At 35.4% G+C, this 12,601-nt stretch overlaps 1 protein-coding gene across 3 annotated transcripts in view; it reads left to right on the forward strand.

The window, feature by feature from the left end:
• The window catches only part of VWA8 (von Willebrand factor A domain containing 8), a 366,706-nt gene that overhangs the window by 200,581 nt on the left and 153,524 nt on the right, over positions 1-12,601 (forward strand). For all 3 annotated transcript variants that reach the window (XM_060128726.1, XM_060128728.1, XM_060128727.1), the window contains 3 exons: positions 5,796-5,871; positions 7,921-8,056; positions 10,391-10,510. In XM_060128726.1, the coding sequence (XP_059984709.1) occupies positions 5,796-5,871; positions 7,921-8,056; positions 10,391-10,510 (332 nt within the window). The remainder of the gene's footprint in view (positions 1-5,795; positions 5,872-7,920; positions 8,057-10,390; positions 10,511-12,601) is intronic.

A 12,601-nucleotide genomic window follows, 5' to 3' on the forward strand; every position in this document is an offset into this window, starting at 1 on the left:
ATCCTGCCTCTGGAGAGCAAAGTGCTGCACCACAGTAGAATTCCTTCCATAAATACTATCCCCCTAATGTCTTCCTTCCTTTTCTGGTTTGTTAGCATTTTATGCATCTGGACATAGTGATGAGTGATTGACAACTAAATGAACTATCTGTCCTCCAAAACAAGTATTTTAAGAGCCGGAGTCACTTTGGCAGAAAAAATATTTTGTTTATCTTACTAAAAGGACTTTTCCCTCACAGCATTCAAAGCACATATAATAATAATGTCTCTCTCACTTTTATCTTTCTTACTTTTTACTCTACTGTATTTCCTCATATGTTCTATTTTGATTCCCTCTGTAGAGATGAGTCATCTTGGGTTTCAAGAGTTTAAGTGATTGGGACTTCCCTGGCAGTTCAGTGGTTGAGACTTCACCTTCCAATGCAGGGGCTGTGGGTTCGATCCTTGGTCAGGGAGCTAAGATCCCACATGCCTCATGGCCAAAAAACCAAAACATAAAACAGAAGCAATATTGTAACAAACTCAATGAAAACTTTAAAAATGGTCCACATCAAAAAAAAAAAAAAAGAAAAAGAAAATCTTAAAAAAAAAAGAACTTAAGTGATTGACCAAACTAGGAGGACTTAGATTTAGGCCAGTGCTGGTTTTCAACTAACACTGCAATAATCATAGTTCATTTTTGTCTTCCTTTTTTTGTAGTGTGTGGCAACACTGCTTATATTAATGACTGTTTCTGTTTGAGGGCTCAGGGAAGTTTCTTCCCCAACATGGCAAAATAAATATGTCTTTCATAGGCAAGGTAGGAAGGGAGTGTTCAGAGAGCCCAGAATATTTGTAAACATTAATTTATTCTCAAATTTAATTAATTCTCAAATTTGTTTGCATCCCCTGTGTCTAAATACCACTCTCTCTTTTATTAGTGATAATTATTAGTAGTACATCTTATCTTTATTTCATTGCTTGCTTTAAAATAAGCCTTGTGGAAGTGATGTTCTTGTTTATTCCGTGACTTCTTCACTTGAAAATATCCTTCAACAGCACTTCTCAAGTAATGGTATGGTTGTATCTTATTTGTGAAAATTACCATTTTTATAGATGATTTTTATAATCATCCCACTTTTTAAAATATTGAGCAAATATTTGTTAAGTGCCTCCTAAGTGCAATATTCTATCTTTCCTTTCTCATGCTTGGCTTATAATAATGAGTGGACTGTTACTGTAGCCATCTCTATTTTAATGAACTACAAAGTTAGAGAAGATTTCTATTAGCTATTTAAAACTCTTGTGTGTCTTTTTTCTTCCGTCACCCTTGTGTTTAACTATTATTGTTTTTCTAAAAGACAGCTAACCATAAACCAATTTAAATGCAACTTACTAAAATATTATCCTCAGAGTAAACATTGCTATTTTGAGATCTTTTGCTCCTCAATAAATTCGAAGATATTAGCTTAATGTACCTTTATGCGCAACATTGCGAGAACGGATTGTGCTTGCTCTCCAGAGGCCAATTTTCTTTCCTTAGTTTAATAAAAACCTGGTCTTTATTCAATCTAATTACTTTTTATTGCATCTGGAATCATTTTAAATTACTATTGAAACATTAATAACTCCAACTTAAAAAAAAAACTTTAAAATCACAGAGTTAAAAGAAGACTAGAGTTTAGCACCATATTTCTTTGAGTAGCCCCTTTACTGACACAGGCTTTAATTGATGGACTGCTTTAGTTTGTAAGAGAGTAAGAAGTGAGAACAATTGGTGCTAACATAAATGTCAGCAATTAGCTGAACATTCTAATTAATTCCTCAAGCATTGCTGATAACTGTTATGTACTGGAAAGACATCCCTTTATTAAACTGTAGGCTAAGGAAATGTTACTAAGATGTGTTTTCTTCTCCTCAGTATTGTTGAAATTGTTGAGTCTATTTCAACTTTTATGAGTTTATGTTTCAAAGCTGTTATTGAGAGGAACAAATCATAATAGAATTGAAATTGTAACAAATAAAATATTCTCTTAGGGTCGTTGCTTATTTGTGTGGAGAATAAATATCTTTTGATCCAAGATGCTCCTAAATACAAAGCAATGATTTTAATCAAATATTTTCTGAAAAAGAATCATTATATTGTCTTTACGAGTCAATTCACATGCTACTTGTGACAATAGCCATCTGATCATTTACTTAGTTGAAGTTTATAATATTGTAAGATACCTTGAAAAACAAGCTTTTTTCCTGTTGTATGAAGTACTAATCAGAAGACAGTGGGTTATTTTCTTTTCTTTTCTTTTCTTTTTTTTTTGGTGAGGTATGCGGGCCTCTCACTGTTGTGGCCTCTCCCGTTGCAGAGCACAGGCTCCGGACGCGCAGGCTCAGCGGCCATGGCTCACGGGCCCAGACGCTCCGGCAGCATGTGGGATCTTCCCGGACCGGGGCACGAACCCGTGTCCCCTGCATCGGCAGGCGGACTCTCAACCACTGTGCCACCAGGGAAGCCCAGTGGGTTATTTTCTACTCTTATATAATAAGGGACTTACATATAAGCCAACCCATTTTTTAGAAGTTGAATGTAATTTTACATATTTTGCTAGCCTTTGCAATCCTTTGATATATAAGACAAAGGACCAATAATAAGAATAGAACAAAGCCACTTTTTTCCTTTAAGCTCCTCTTTCTCATAGCCGACTCCACTGAAACCCATGATTCCCATTGGTATTTATCCTCATTTGTTGTCCTTTTTGGGAATCATCTGATTTACGCTTGTTCTCTCAAACCTATAGTTTTTATTTCTAACACAAAAGTCTTTTGAGAAATCTAATTTGGCAAATGGTATGCTATCAGAATTCAAGTGTTATAGAACAATTTCATTTGCCTTTTTAAAATTGGAATTCAGCTTGAATTTCCTGTTCTTAATCTGCTATGAAGCACTCTAATTATTAGGGTAATGGCTGAATTTCCTTTCTACTGACAATGATACAAGAGTTCCTTTTTCCATTTCGGTTCTGGGAGGTGTCATGTTGTTGCCCATTAAATATATGCCAGCTGAGGTGTGAAATTCACTATGTTGCTGTAAAAAATCTGTGTGAACACGTCTCTTTCTCTTCCTCACTTACCCCCTTCTGTATTGCCAGGATATTAACAGTGAATTTAAGTGATATTCATTAAACTCTGTTCTTATTTGTTTAAAACCCTAAAAAAAATTTAGCAGACTAGAGCATAAAGTATATCCTACAGTAAATTTATGAGACCCAGGGATACAAAAAATGGATGTGTGACTATATATCATTATATTGCATAAGAAACATTTTATTCATACTAAAGTTGATAATCACCAATACATGTCACAATATATTTTCACTTTCCTTTAACATCCCTCAAGGCTTTATTTTAGATACATTTCAATTTGAAGGTTAGTGAAGATAAAAGAATAATGTTGAATTCTTTATAAAGTGTAGTGCTAAGGTTGTAGCAAACAGTAGATCACCAGACAGGCACCAGGCCCATGAGAGCCGGTATGAGGCTGGGAGCTTGGAACAGAGGTCAGGAATGGCAATAGGCCAGACCTCCAGGGAGTAAATTGAAGAAACCAATCACTGTTTAGTCAAGTTAGAGGGAGAAGCCTTTCAACCTAGGTGCAAAAAAAGTCAGGTAGTCTAGAAATTGTAAATGTCAATAATCGTACTGCCAACATACTTGCTCAAGCCCTGGTAAATGAGAACTCTGATGCAGAAGTTTCCTGCTACAGTAATAAGTGTAAATCCAACTCAATTTGAAATCCATGATGGATGTAGACTATCTCCCCCTCCGTCCCCTGACTAGTCAATCCGAAGTGTACGTCTCAACATGACTGTACCTTCTGATATACACTCATAAGTGAATTAGGAAGATTCCTTACCTTAGAGTCAGCCTTAGTCTAACCCAACGTTTATTAAAGTGGGTTCTGTAGTTCTAGATTCTCTGTTAAAAAAAAAAGAGTTCCATGATCCAATATATTTTGAAGGCCATATGCTGTATGTTGCACTTTTAACTGTTAACATTTTTGTTCATTTCATTCATGGATTCATTTATTCAACAAAGATTTATTAAATTCATCCTGTGAGTCAGACATCCACTAGATGCTGGGGACAGGATGAGGAATAAGGTAGATATGGTCTACACTCTGAAATCTTAACAGTCTGAGTAGAACGACAGATAGTAAAAATAAGCAACTACGATATAGTGTGGTAAGGACTGAAATAGGGGTGACCCAGGACTCAAAGGGAACATACAGCAAAGCCACCTAATTGGTCTAAAAAGGGTCCACGGGCTTTCTAAGAAGTATCATCTGTGCTAAAAACCTGAAGGTCAAGTAGAAGTTATACAGGAAAGGAACTTTTAGTCACAGCAGCAGCAGTAATGATCACAACAAATAGATAAAGCTGGCATGTCATTTTACTCTTTCTATCTGCCATATATTGTGCTAGATACTTTCCCAAGCGTTCTATCAGTGATATTTCTGGGTAGGTTTTATTATTTACTCAAAATCATCTAGTTAATAAGTGGCAAGAACTAGAATTTGAATCCCGTATGGTCTGACTCCAAAGGGTTTTTTCCGCTACTCCACAAACTGCCTTTCAATGCAATTAACTGATTTTGATTAAATTTGTTTTGCTAAGGCAAAAAATGACTTGAGTGATATCTTAAGTTTGCTTTATCAGTGATTGTCATGTAGTATTTATTAGGTTTTTTTAAATAGAATCACATTTTATATTTTAATAATTGTGATAAAATTTAGCATTTGGGTAGAAGTCTCAGAAGTATATTATGGCACTGAGGTCTGAAGTTCACATTCCAAATAGTATCTTACACAGAGAAGGTACTCAAAACAACACGGTGGTAACTTCACATTTTACGTTGAATAAGTGGTAGCGTAGTTTGAAAAGATACGTTTGAACTCTTGTAAAGAAAGATGCTACTCACATTTTGGAAGTAATTTAATTCTCTGTACGACATGATCAGGATGTCCGTAGGATTTTTTATTTTTTAGATAGAGTATATGCAGAAGGTGAAGATATGAAATCGATCTCCTTAAAAAATGTCTGCACCTACCTATAACCAACAGGCTATATACACACATTTTTGGCAAGAATGTTCATAGGTGATGTGAACTTCATATCTCATCATGTGTGGAGGTGCATAACATCAAGATAACTCACTATTAGTACTTTTGAAAATCCTGATCTAAAGGAGAGTCAGATAAATAGTAGTAGGTAGACTTAAGAAAGTAAAATGGATTGCCCTAATCCTAGCAGAAATGTTCAAAATCCCATGGTTCCTGGAGTGAGGTGAGACAGCCTTGCTTTTGCACCTAGTGATGGCAGATTGGGCCAGAAAGTGTAATTCACAGACCTGCTATAATTGGCCATGCCAGCATGCCAGTCATCACCAAACTCACCATCAAAATTATTTTTAACGAATCTAAATATTGTATATAAAATACAAATATATTTTTTAAAATTTCTCCTTTTCACCTTCAGGGAGTTATTTTGAGGAGTGAAATGGTCACAAGGGAAATTACTGGAAGAAAAAAGAGAAGTAAAGAACCTGGATAATCTGTAAACTTGGATTAATTCCCAAACCGTTGTAATTTATATTGACATCAACAAAATACTATCGCTGACTGGAATTTCATTTGCTTTTTTATTCATCTTAGGGAAAGCTGGATGGGGGTGAAAAAAGAAATGCTCTTGTGTTATATTTTATTCGTGATCAAATGTCAGTTTATTTCCTTACTTACTATAAAATGTGTTGGTTTAACTTTAGGGACACCACGGTCCAGACCCTTACTCTTCAGCCTTCTGTTAAAGATGGACTTATTGTGTATGAAGACTCACCTTTGGTTAGTAATACAATTATGTGAATATTCTCAAATGTATTTTTTTGAATGATAATTATATTTCAGCCTTTGAGGGTGAGAAATCTCCCATTGGTTCCAATATGTTTCAGTCTTAACTGGAAAACACTCACTCATATGTCATTAGGAGAATGGATATTTGAATGCAAATTACTGGGAAAATAACATGTTTTCTTATTCTGTTCTTCTCTCTCCAGAGTGAGAGATTTTGATATCCTCTAATGATTACTTTTCTATTCCAGAATTTTGAAAAAAGAAAGAAGTTTGCTGTTTTCAGATGTACAGACTTCGAAATTAGATAATGCTTCTAGAATGTTTTAAAAAATGATTTTAATTAATAAAATATTCACCCAATGTTTTAGGCAGCTGAGAAGATCATTCCTCAGCTTCTCACATAAGATGCAAAGAAATCTGGCCTGCCAGGCACACCTCTCTGTGTAGATAACTCCTCGGCAGCAATGGCACAAATAAGCCACCATGAGAACCTCTGTGGTCCAGACTGCAGCGATGGGAGTCTTTAGGACCTCCTGCCTGAATTCAATCAGATTGGACCTGCCTTTTCTGTGAACAAAGATGTGAAGGCTGGAGTTAGGAGTAGAAGCTACACGTTTTCTCTCTCTCTTTTTTTAAATTCAGCTTATTTTTACGCTAAAATTAAAAAGAAAAATCCTTATTCATTTATTAGAATATGTAATAAAATATTTGTGGTAGAGAGAATCATCTGTGTCTTGATCTATATTTCCTTAAAATTATTTGCCAAAATTATGTAATGATAAAAGTTTATGATATGGTCCATTTTATATTTCTTACTATGTAAAAAAATAATCTTTGGGTTTACACTGAAATTCATTGACTATCACCTCCTATGCACTCTTTATTTTATTTTTTTTTTAATTTTTGGCCATGCCGCTCGGCTTGCAGGATCTCAGTTCCGTGACCAGGGATTTAACCCGGGCCATGGCAATGAAAGTACCAGGTCCTAATCACGAGGCCACCGGGAAACTCCCTCCTATCCACTCTCTAAAAATGTTTTTAAGGATTTTTCCGAACTTTTACCTTTCTTCTAATAATGTCACCACTTAGTCATCTAAGACCTGGAACTCTTTCTTATTTTTCCTTTCACTTCTTCCCATCTGATCAGTAGCCAAGGCTATAGATTATCCCTCTGGAAAACTCTTCAGATCAATATAATGCTTTTTATTTCCATTTTTCTCCCATGCCTCCTTCCCTAAAATCAGGTCCTCACACCACTTTTTTACCAAATTGTTATGGTACTCCCCTTTTAGTCTATTCCACATATTTCTACAGGATTAAATGTACTAACGTGTAGCTCCAAACTCCATTGTTATCACGTCTGAACTCATAAATCTTTAATTACATCCTATTATTTAGTGAGATCAAGCACGTATTTTTTGGTCTGGCAGGCAACTTTTTAGTAGTAGAGACCCAATCTACCCTTTCAGATCCTATTCTCTCTTTTCTTACATTTAACGTCTTCAGCCAAGATAGATATTCATATTCACTCTTCCCTCAGTGGGCTGCAGGATTTCTTGAGTTTGACCATTGATTTTCTTTGTCTTGACTACCCATCTCCTCACATACATACTGATCTCATCTCTTAAAATCATACACTCTTTTAGAGCCATCACAAGTGCAATGTTCTGATATCCATTATTGATTGTGATGTCTCACTCCTCTTAACCCCCATGGCACTTTCATTTCCCTATTCGTTATACTTGTTTTAATACTCCCCTACCCTGGGGTGTGAAATGTTGTGAATTCCGCCAGCATAGGGATAATTATGAAGCTGAAGGAAAGTAAAGTGCTTACTGCAGAGTTAGCCGTTTAGTAACTATGAGAAGCTTTTGGTAGAGATCCATAAATTTTGTTTCTGGCTCTGCTACAGACAGTTTTGTGATAGTGTATTTATAACTTACATAAAACCACCTATTATAAATCCAAATCAATGAGTGATGACATTTTTAAAACATTTGCTTTCATTTTTTGTTTATGGTAAATGTTCTGTCTTCAAAGGTTAAAGCAGTAAAATTGGGTCATGTTCTGGTAGTAGATGAAGCAGACAAAGCCCCAACAAATGTCACCTGTATTTTAAAAACTCTAGTAGAAAATGGAGAAATGATTCTAGCAGATGGAAGGCGCATTGTTGCAAGTGAGTATAAAAAAGCAACTTTTCTTTCAGTATATGCAATTTTTACATCTCTGGTATCAAATCACACACTTGGCTGGCTATTTATCTGCAAACAAGCACAAGTTAATATAAGTCAAGTTGTCTGTATTGACAGTTATTTGTAAAATTCATTATGTCTGAATCTAGCTTTGTCAGTTTCACTTTCGTATAGCCAGAGAGCATCTTTGAGCATTTCAGTCGTAGTTTTAGGACAAATCGGCTTCATAGTTTTTCTACTCTGAGAATACAAACATATAATCCTTTGTATACTCATCTCAATTATTTGTGTGCAATTTATTTTCTTTCATTGTTATCTGGAATTTTTAAAGCTCTATCACATTTCTGTTACTCATAATATTAAAATTAATGTTATTAGCTCAGTATAATTAGAAAAAAATTGCTGGGCATTTTATATCTATCATATATATGTATGACTATATCGGTGTGTATACATATATTACACACACATACCAGTTTCAGGAAGAAGTTAGTTATTCTCTGTTTTGGAGTATCTTCCTCCTTTTATTTTATTTTTGTTGTTGTTGTTAGGGGAGATGTACATAGATAAATCTCATAAGTCTGTTTAAGCTACAAGGAAAAATTGTCTAATGCAATGTGAGAACATTTTCTGGTTTCTAATACAAAATTTTTGTGTCATGAAAAGACTTGAAGATCTATAACTAGCCATTAAAAATATACAGTCAATAGTAAGGAACCAAACAAGTTGAGACTAATAACTGAAATCTTCAATATTCAAAGAGAGTATAAACAGAAGACTCCATAAAAATGTACAAGTGCATCACCACAGAGACTTCTTCTTGGACACTGTCATTGCAAGACTGCTGTTTCTAAGCCTAGGAAACTCAGCACTAATAAAAGTATTCTAACATTTCAGTGTCACAATGAATTTATGGGAAAAAATGAGAATTTGACTTAAACAGCCTGATTACTATCTTTTAGAAAGATCATTCAGACTCTTAAGATTAGAATGCTTCCTGCCCTTTTTAAAGGCATTATAAGGACAGTGAAATGGAAAGCAAGAAAGAATTGCTGAAACAAACTTATAGTTCAACAGTGACTATCTCCTGGTAACCCTTTACATTTTTTTAATATATTTTTGAAGGATAGTCTAGAAGCAAAGGAGTCATCATAATTCTTAAATTCAAGTTTGATTGTAGATGACATTTTAAACACAAGAGCAACTGAAGCTCTTTCGAACATGGTTTCATAAAGCATCACTTCTACGGCTATGTTTCTCATTTTCTTTGCCTTTTAAAATGTTCATGTTTTATTGCTATTTTTATTTTAGTTAACTAATTAAGTAAATTTTGTGTGTGACCACATACCCTTGTATTTACCACTACTGAAATTAGTGGAGATCAAACGTTAAAACTAATGGTGGTATTAGCACGTGAATATATGGCACATTGAAAGGTTACTTTTTGGTATCATAAAAAAATACAAGTATAAGTTCTTACAGACTCATCTCAGATAAAACTCCAGGTGTTTCACAACTATCATTTCTTAAAGATGGACAGCCTAAGGCTAAGATTTAAATAAACCCAGATGACAGGTATTTCTTCTTAAAATAACCATAATAAAGTTTTTACCATCTTAAATTATTGTTTGGCCTAGCAGTTCTATCTGAAATGTACATCAGCAAGTAGTATATAATATTCACTTCCTTTAATACCTTAAACGTTTGCACGAAGAAAGTTCCAGTCAACTTGAAATTATGTATTTTAAGAACTATGGTAGAATCCCTTGAATGGAAATTAATCACCTTCGCGCTAATGAATTGACTAGGTGGTCAAGACCTTTATTCTATGTGGTTAAGTTTCAGGGTGCGTAATCTAAACAGGAATTCCTCCTTAGCTACAGAATGAAGGCTTTATGCAAAGTGATGCAGCTGCTGATTGGATAACAACTAAAGGATGTTTGGATTATCCTTTGCGTATTCTTTGGATTATCCATTGGAATAGATTCTTTTTTTTAAAGGAATAATAGCATCTCAAGCCAAGTTTTAAGTACCATAAGACAACATTTAGACAAGTTTGCTTTTTAGACATGCCTTTAATTTACATAAAAATGCAAGTTCCCGTATAGTTTAATATACGCTTTATCAGTATTCTGTTGCTAAGCAAACTTTCTCAAAAATGTTTTTCTTTTCTGCAGCCAAATTGTTACAGCCAGATTTCTTAGAGTTGTTTTACCATTGAACAGTATGACTACTTATGTGATTTTAAAGGCTATAACTTGATACTCTTAAGAATTATTAAATATCTATAAAGAATAAATAGAAATTATGTTTTTCAGATTCTGCATTAGTCAATGGAAGAGAAAATGTTGTTGTGATCCATCCTGACTTTAGGATGATTGTCCTGGCCAACAGACCTGGATTTCCTTTCCTAGGCAATGATTTCTTCGGCACCTTAGGTAAAAAGAATATTGATAATAATAATAAAAACAATAGCAATAACAGTAAAAATATTGTCTTAGTAACAATACTGTAATGGCTATCACTGAATGCTATCATGTGCTGTCCTCATCACAGCCACCTTGTGAGAGTATGTGTTATCCCCATTTTAGAGAAGGAGAGCATCATATTCAGAGAGATTCTTTTTTTTTTTTTAACATCTTTATTGGGGTATAATTGCTTTACAATGGTGTGTTAGTTTCTGCTTTATAACAAAGTGAATCAGTTATACATATACATATGTTCCCATATGTCTTCCCTCTTGCGTCTCCCTCCCTCCCACCCTCCCTATCCCACCCCTCCAGGCTGTTACAAAGCACCAGGCCAGAGCCAATATCCCTGTGCCATGCGGCTGCTTCCCACTAGCTATCTACCTTACTACGTTTGTTAGTGTGTATATGTCCATGACAGAGAGATTCTTTTTTTAGGGTCACTCAGATAAGTATTAGAATGGCTTCATATCTATGTGTTTTCTTACACAACTAAACTATACTTTGTTATTTAGGGCCTCTTAGAGTAAAACACAAAATAAGGAACGGGTTTTAGTGTTTGGTTTTCATCATATCCCCCTATGAAAAGGTTTGAGGCCAGCTCTGGGGAGACTGATTCTCAGTGATTGGAGAGGCCCTGGGATAAACTGAAGCATCAGGAGCCTTTAAGAATAGCTTCGTTTCTCTGTGGCAAGTAGGTAATTCTGGATACTGGGCATTCCATACTCAACATGAAGCGAGCTCAGTCTCCTAGTAGGATTTTTCTTTGATTTTTTTTTTTTTTAAACATCTTTGTTGCAGTATAATTGCTTTACAATGGTGTGTTAGTTTCTGCTGTATAACAAAGTGAATCATCTATACATATACATATATCCCCATATCTCCTCCCTCTTGCGTCTCCCTCCCACCTTCCCTATCCCACCCCTCTAGGTGGACACAAAGCCCCGAGCTGATCCCCCTGTGCTATGCGGCTGCTTCCCACTAGCTATCTGTTTTACATTTGGTAGTGTATGTGTGTCCATGGCACTTTTTGATCTAGCAATTCCACATAAGGAATTTAACTAGGGATATTCCCCGTGCAAAGATTAAAGTACACGGATAGGCAATATAGCATTGTTTATAGTAGCATAAAAAAGGAAAAAGAAGAAAACAACCCACATGTCTATCCAAATGGGACTGAATGAAGAAATTCTGTTATATCCACACAGTAGATTACTGTGCAGCTGTTACAAACAAATGGGATAACTTTGCTCATGCTGATACCAAACAAAATCCTGGAAATATATTAAGTGAAACAATAAGAACGGCGTGTGTAGTAGTCGACCATTTGAATTAATAGAGACTAAAAGGCAAGGGGGATATGTTACATGAATATGCTCGACACGCGTAGAACTTCTCCAGAGGCACACTCGTCTCTTACATCCTCTTACCTCGCTGACCTTGCTTCCTGCTCTGCTCTGTGCTGCTCTCCTCGGCACTCACCCTCTTCCAGCCGCTCTGCTCTCCTGCCTCTTGAACAGGCCAGCTGTGCTCGCCTTAGGGCCTTTGCGTTAACTTTACCTGCCATGCTGTTCCCTCATATATCTGCATTTGCCCAATTGTCACCTTCTCAGTGAGGCCTACCTGACTGACTTCCCCACCATCACCATTTCTGATGTCCTATAGTGTGCTTTTCCTTTTTTCCTTGAAACATACAGTTTCTAACATTTGTAATTATTGTTTATTGTCTCCCCATGCCAGAATATAGGCTGCATGAGGACAGGGGTTTTTGTGGTTTTGATCTCTGAGTTATATAAAGTACGTAGAGTATTACTTGGCACATAGAAGGCATTTAATACTTATTTGATGAATGAATGAATAAGGGTTCAAATATAGTTTTATATTAGTGTTACATTTGATTTTCAGCAAAAAAGACAAAAGCTCTTCTTCACATTTGTATTTGAATGGGTTTAGCTTATGAGATAGAAGCATGAAGGTGTCATGGTTGCATTTTATTCAGTTGCTTTCATGAATACACGATAACAATAAAATAATGATTTGAGTGGTTTCTAAGTCAAAGTA

This window comes from Lagenorhynchus albirostris, chromosome 18 (genome assembly GCF_949774975.1).
Source record: "Lagenorhynchus albirostris chromosome 18, mLagAlb1.1, whole genome shotgun sequence".
NCBI classification, from domain to species: Eukaryota; Metazoa; Chordata; class Mammalia; order Artiodactyla; family Delphinidae; genus Lagenorhynchus; species Lagenorhynchus albirostris.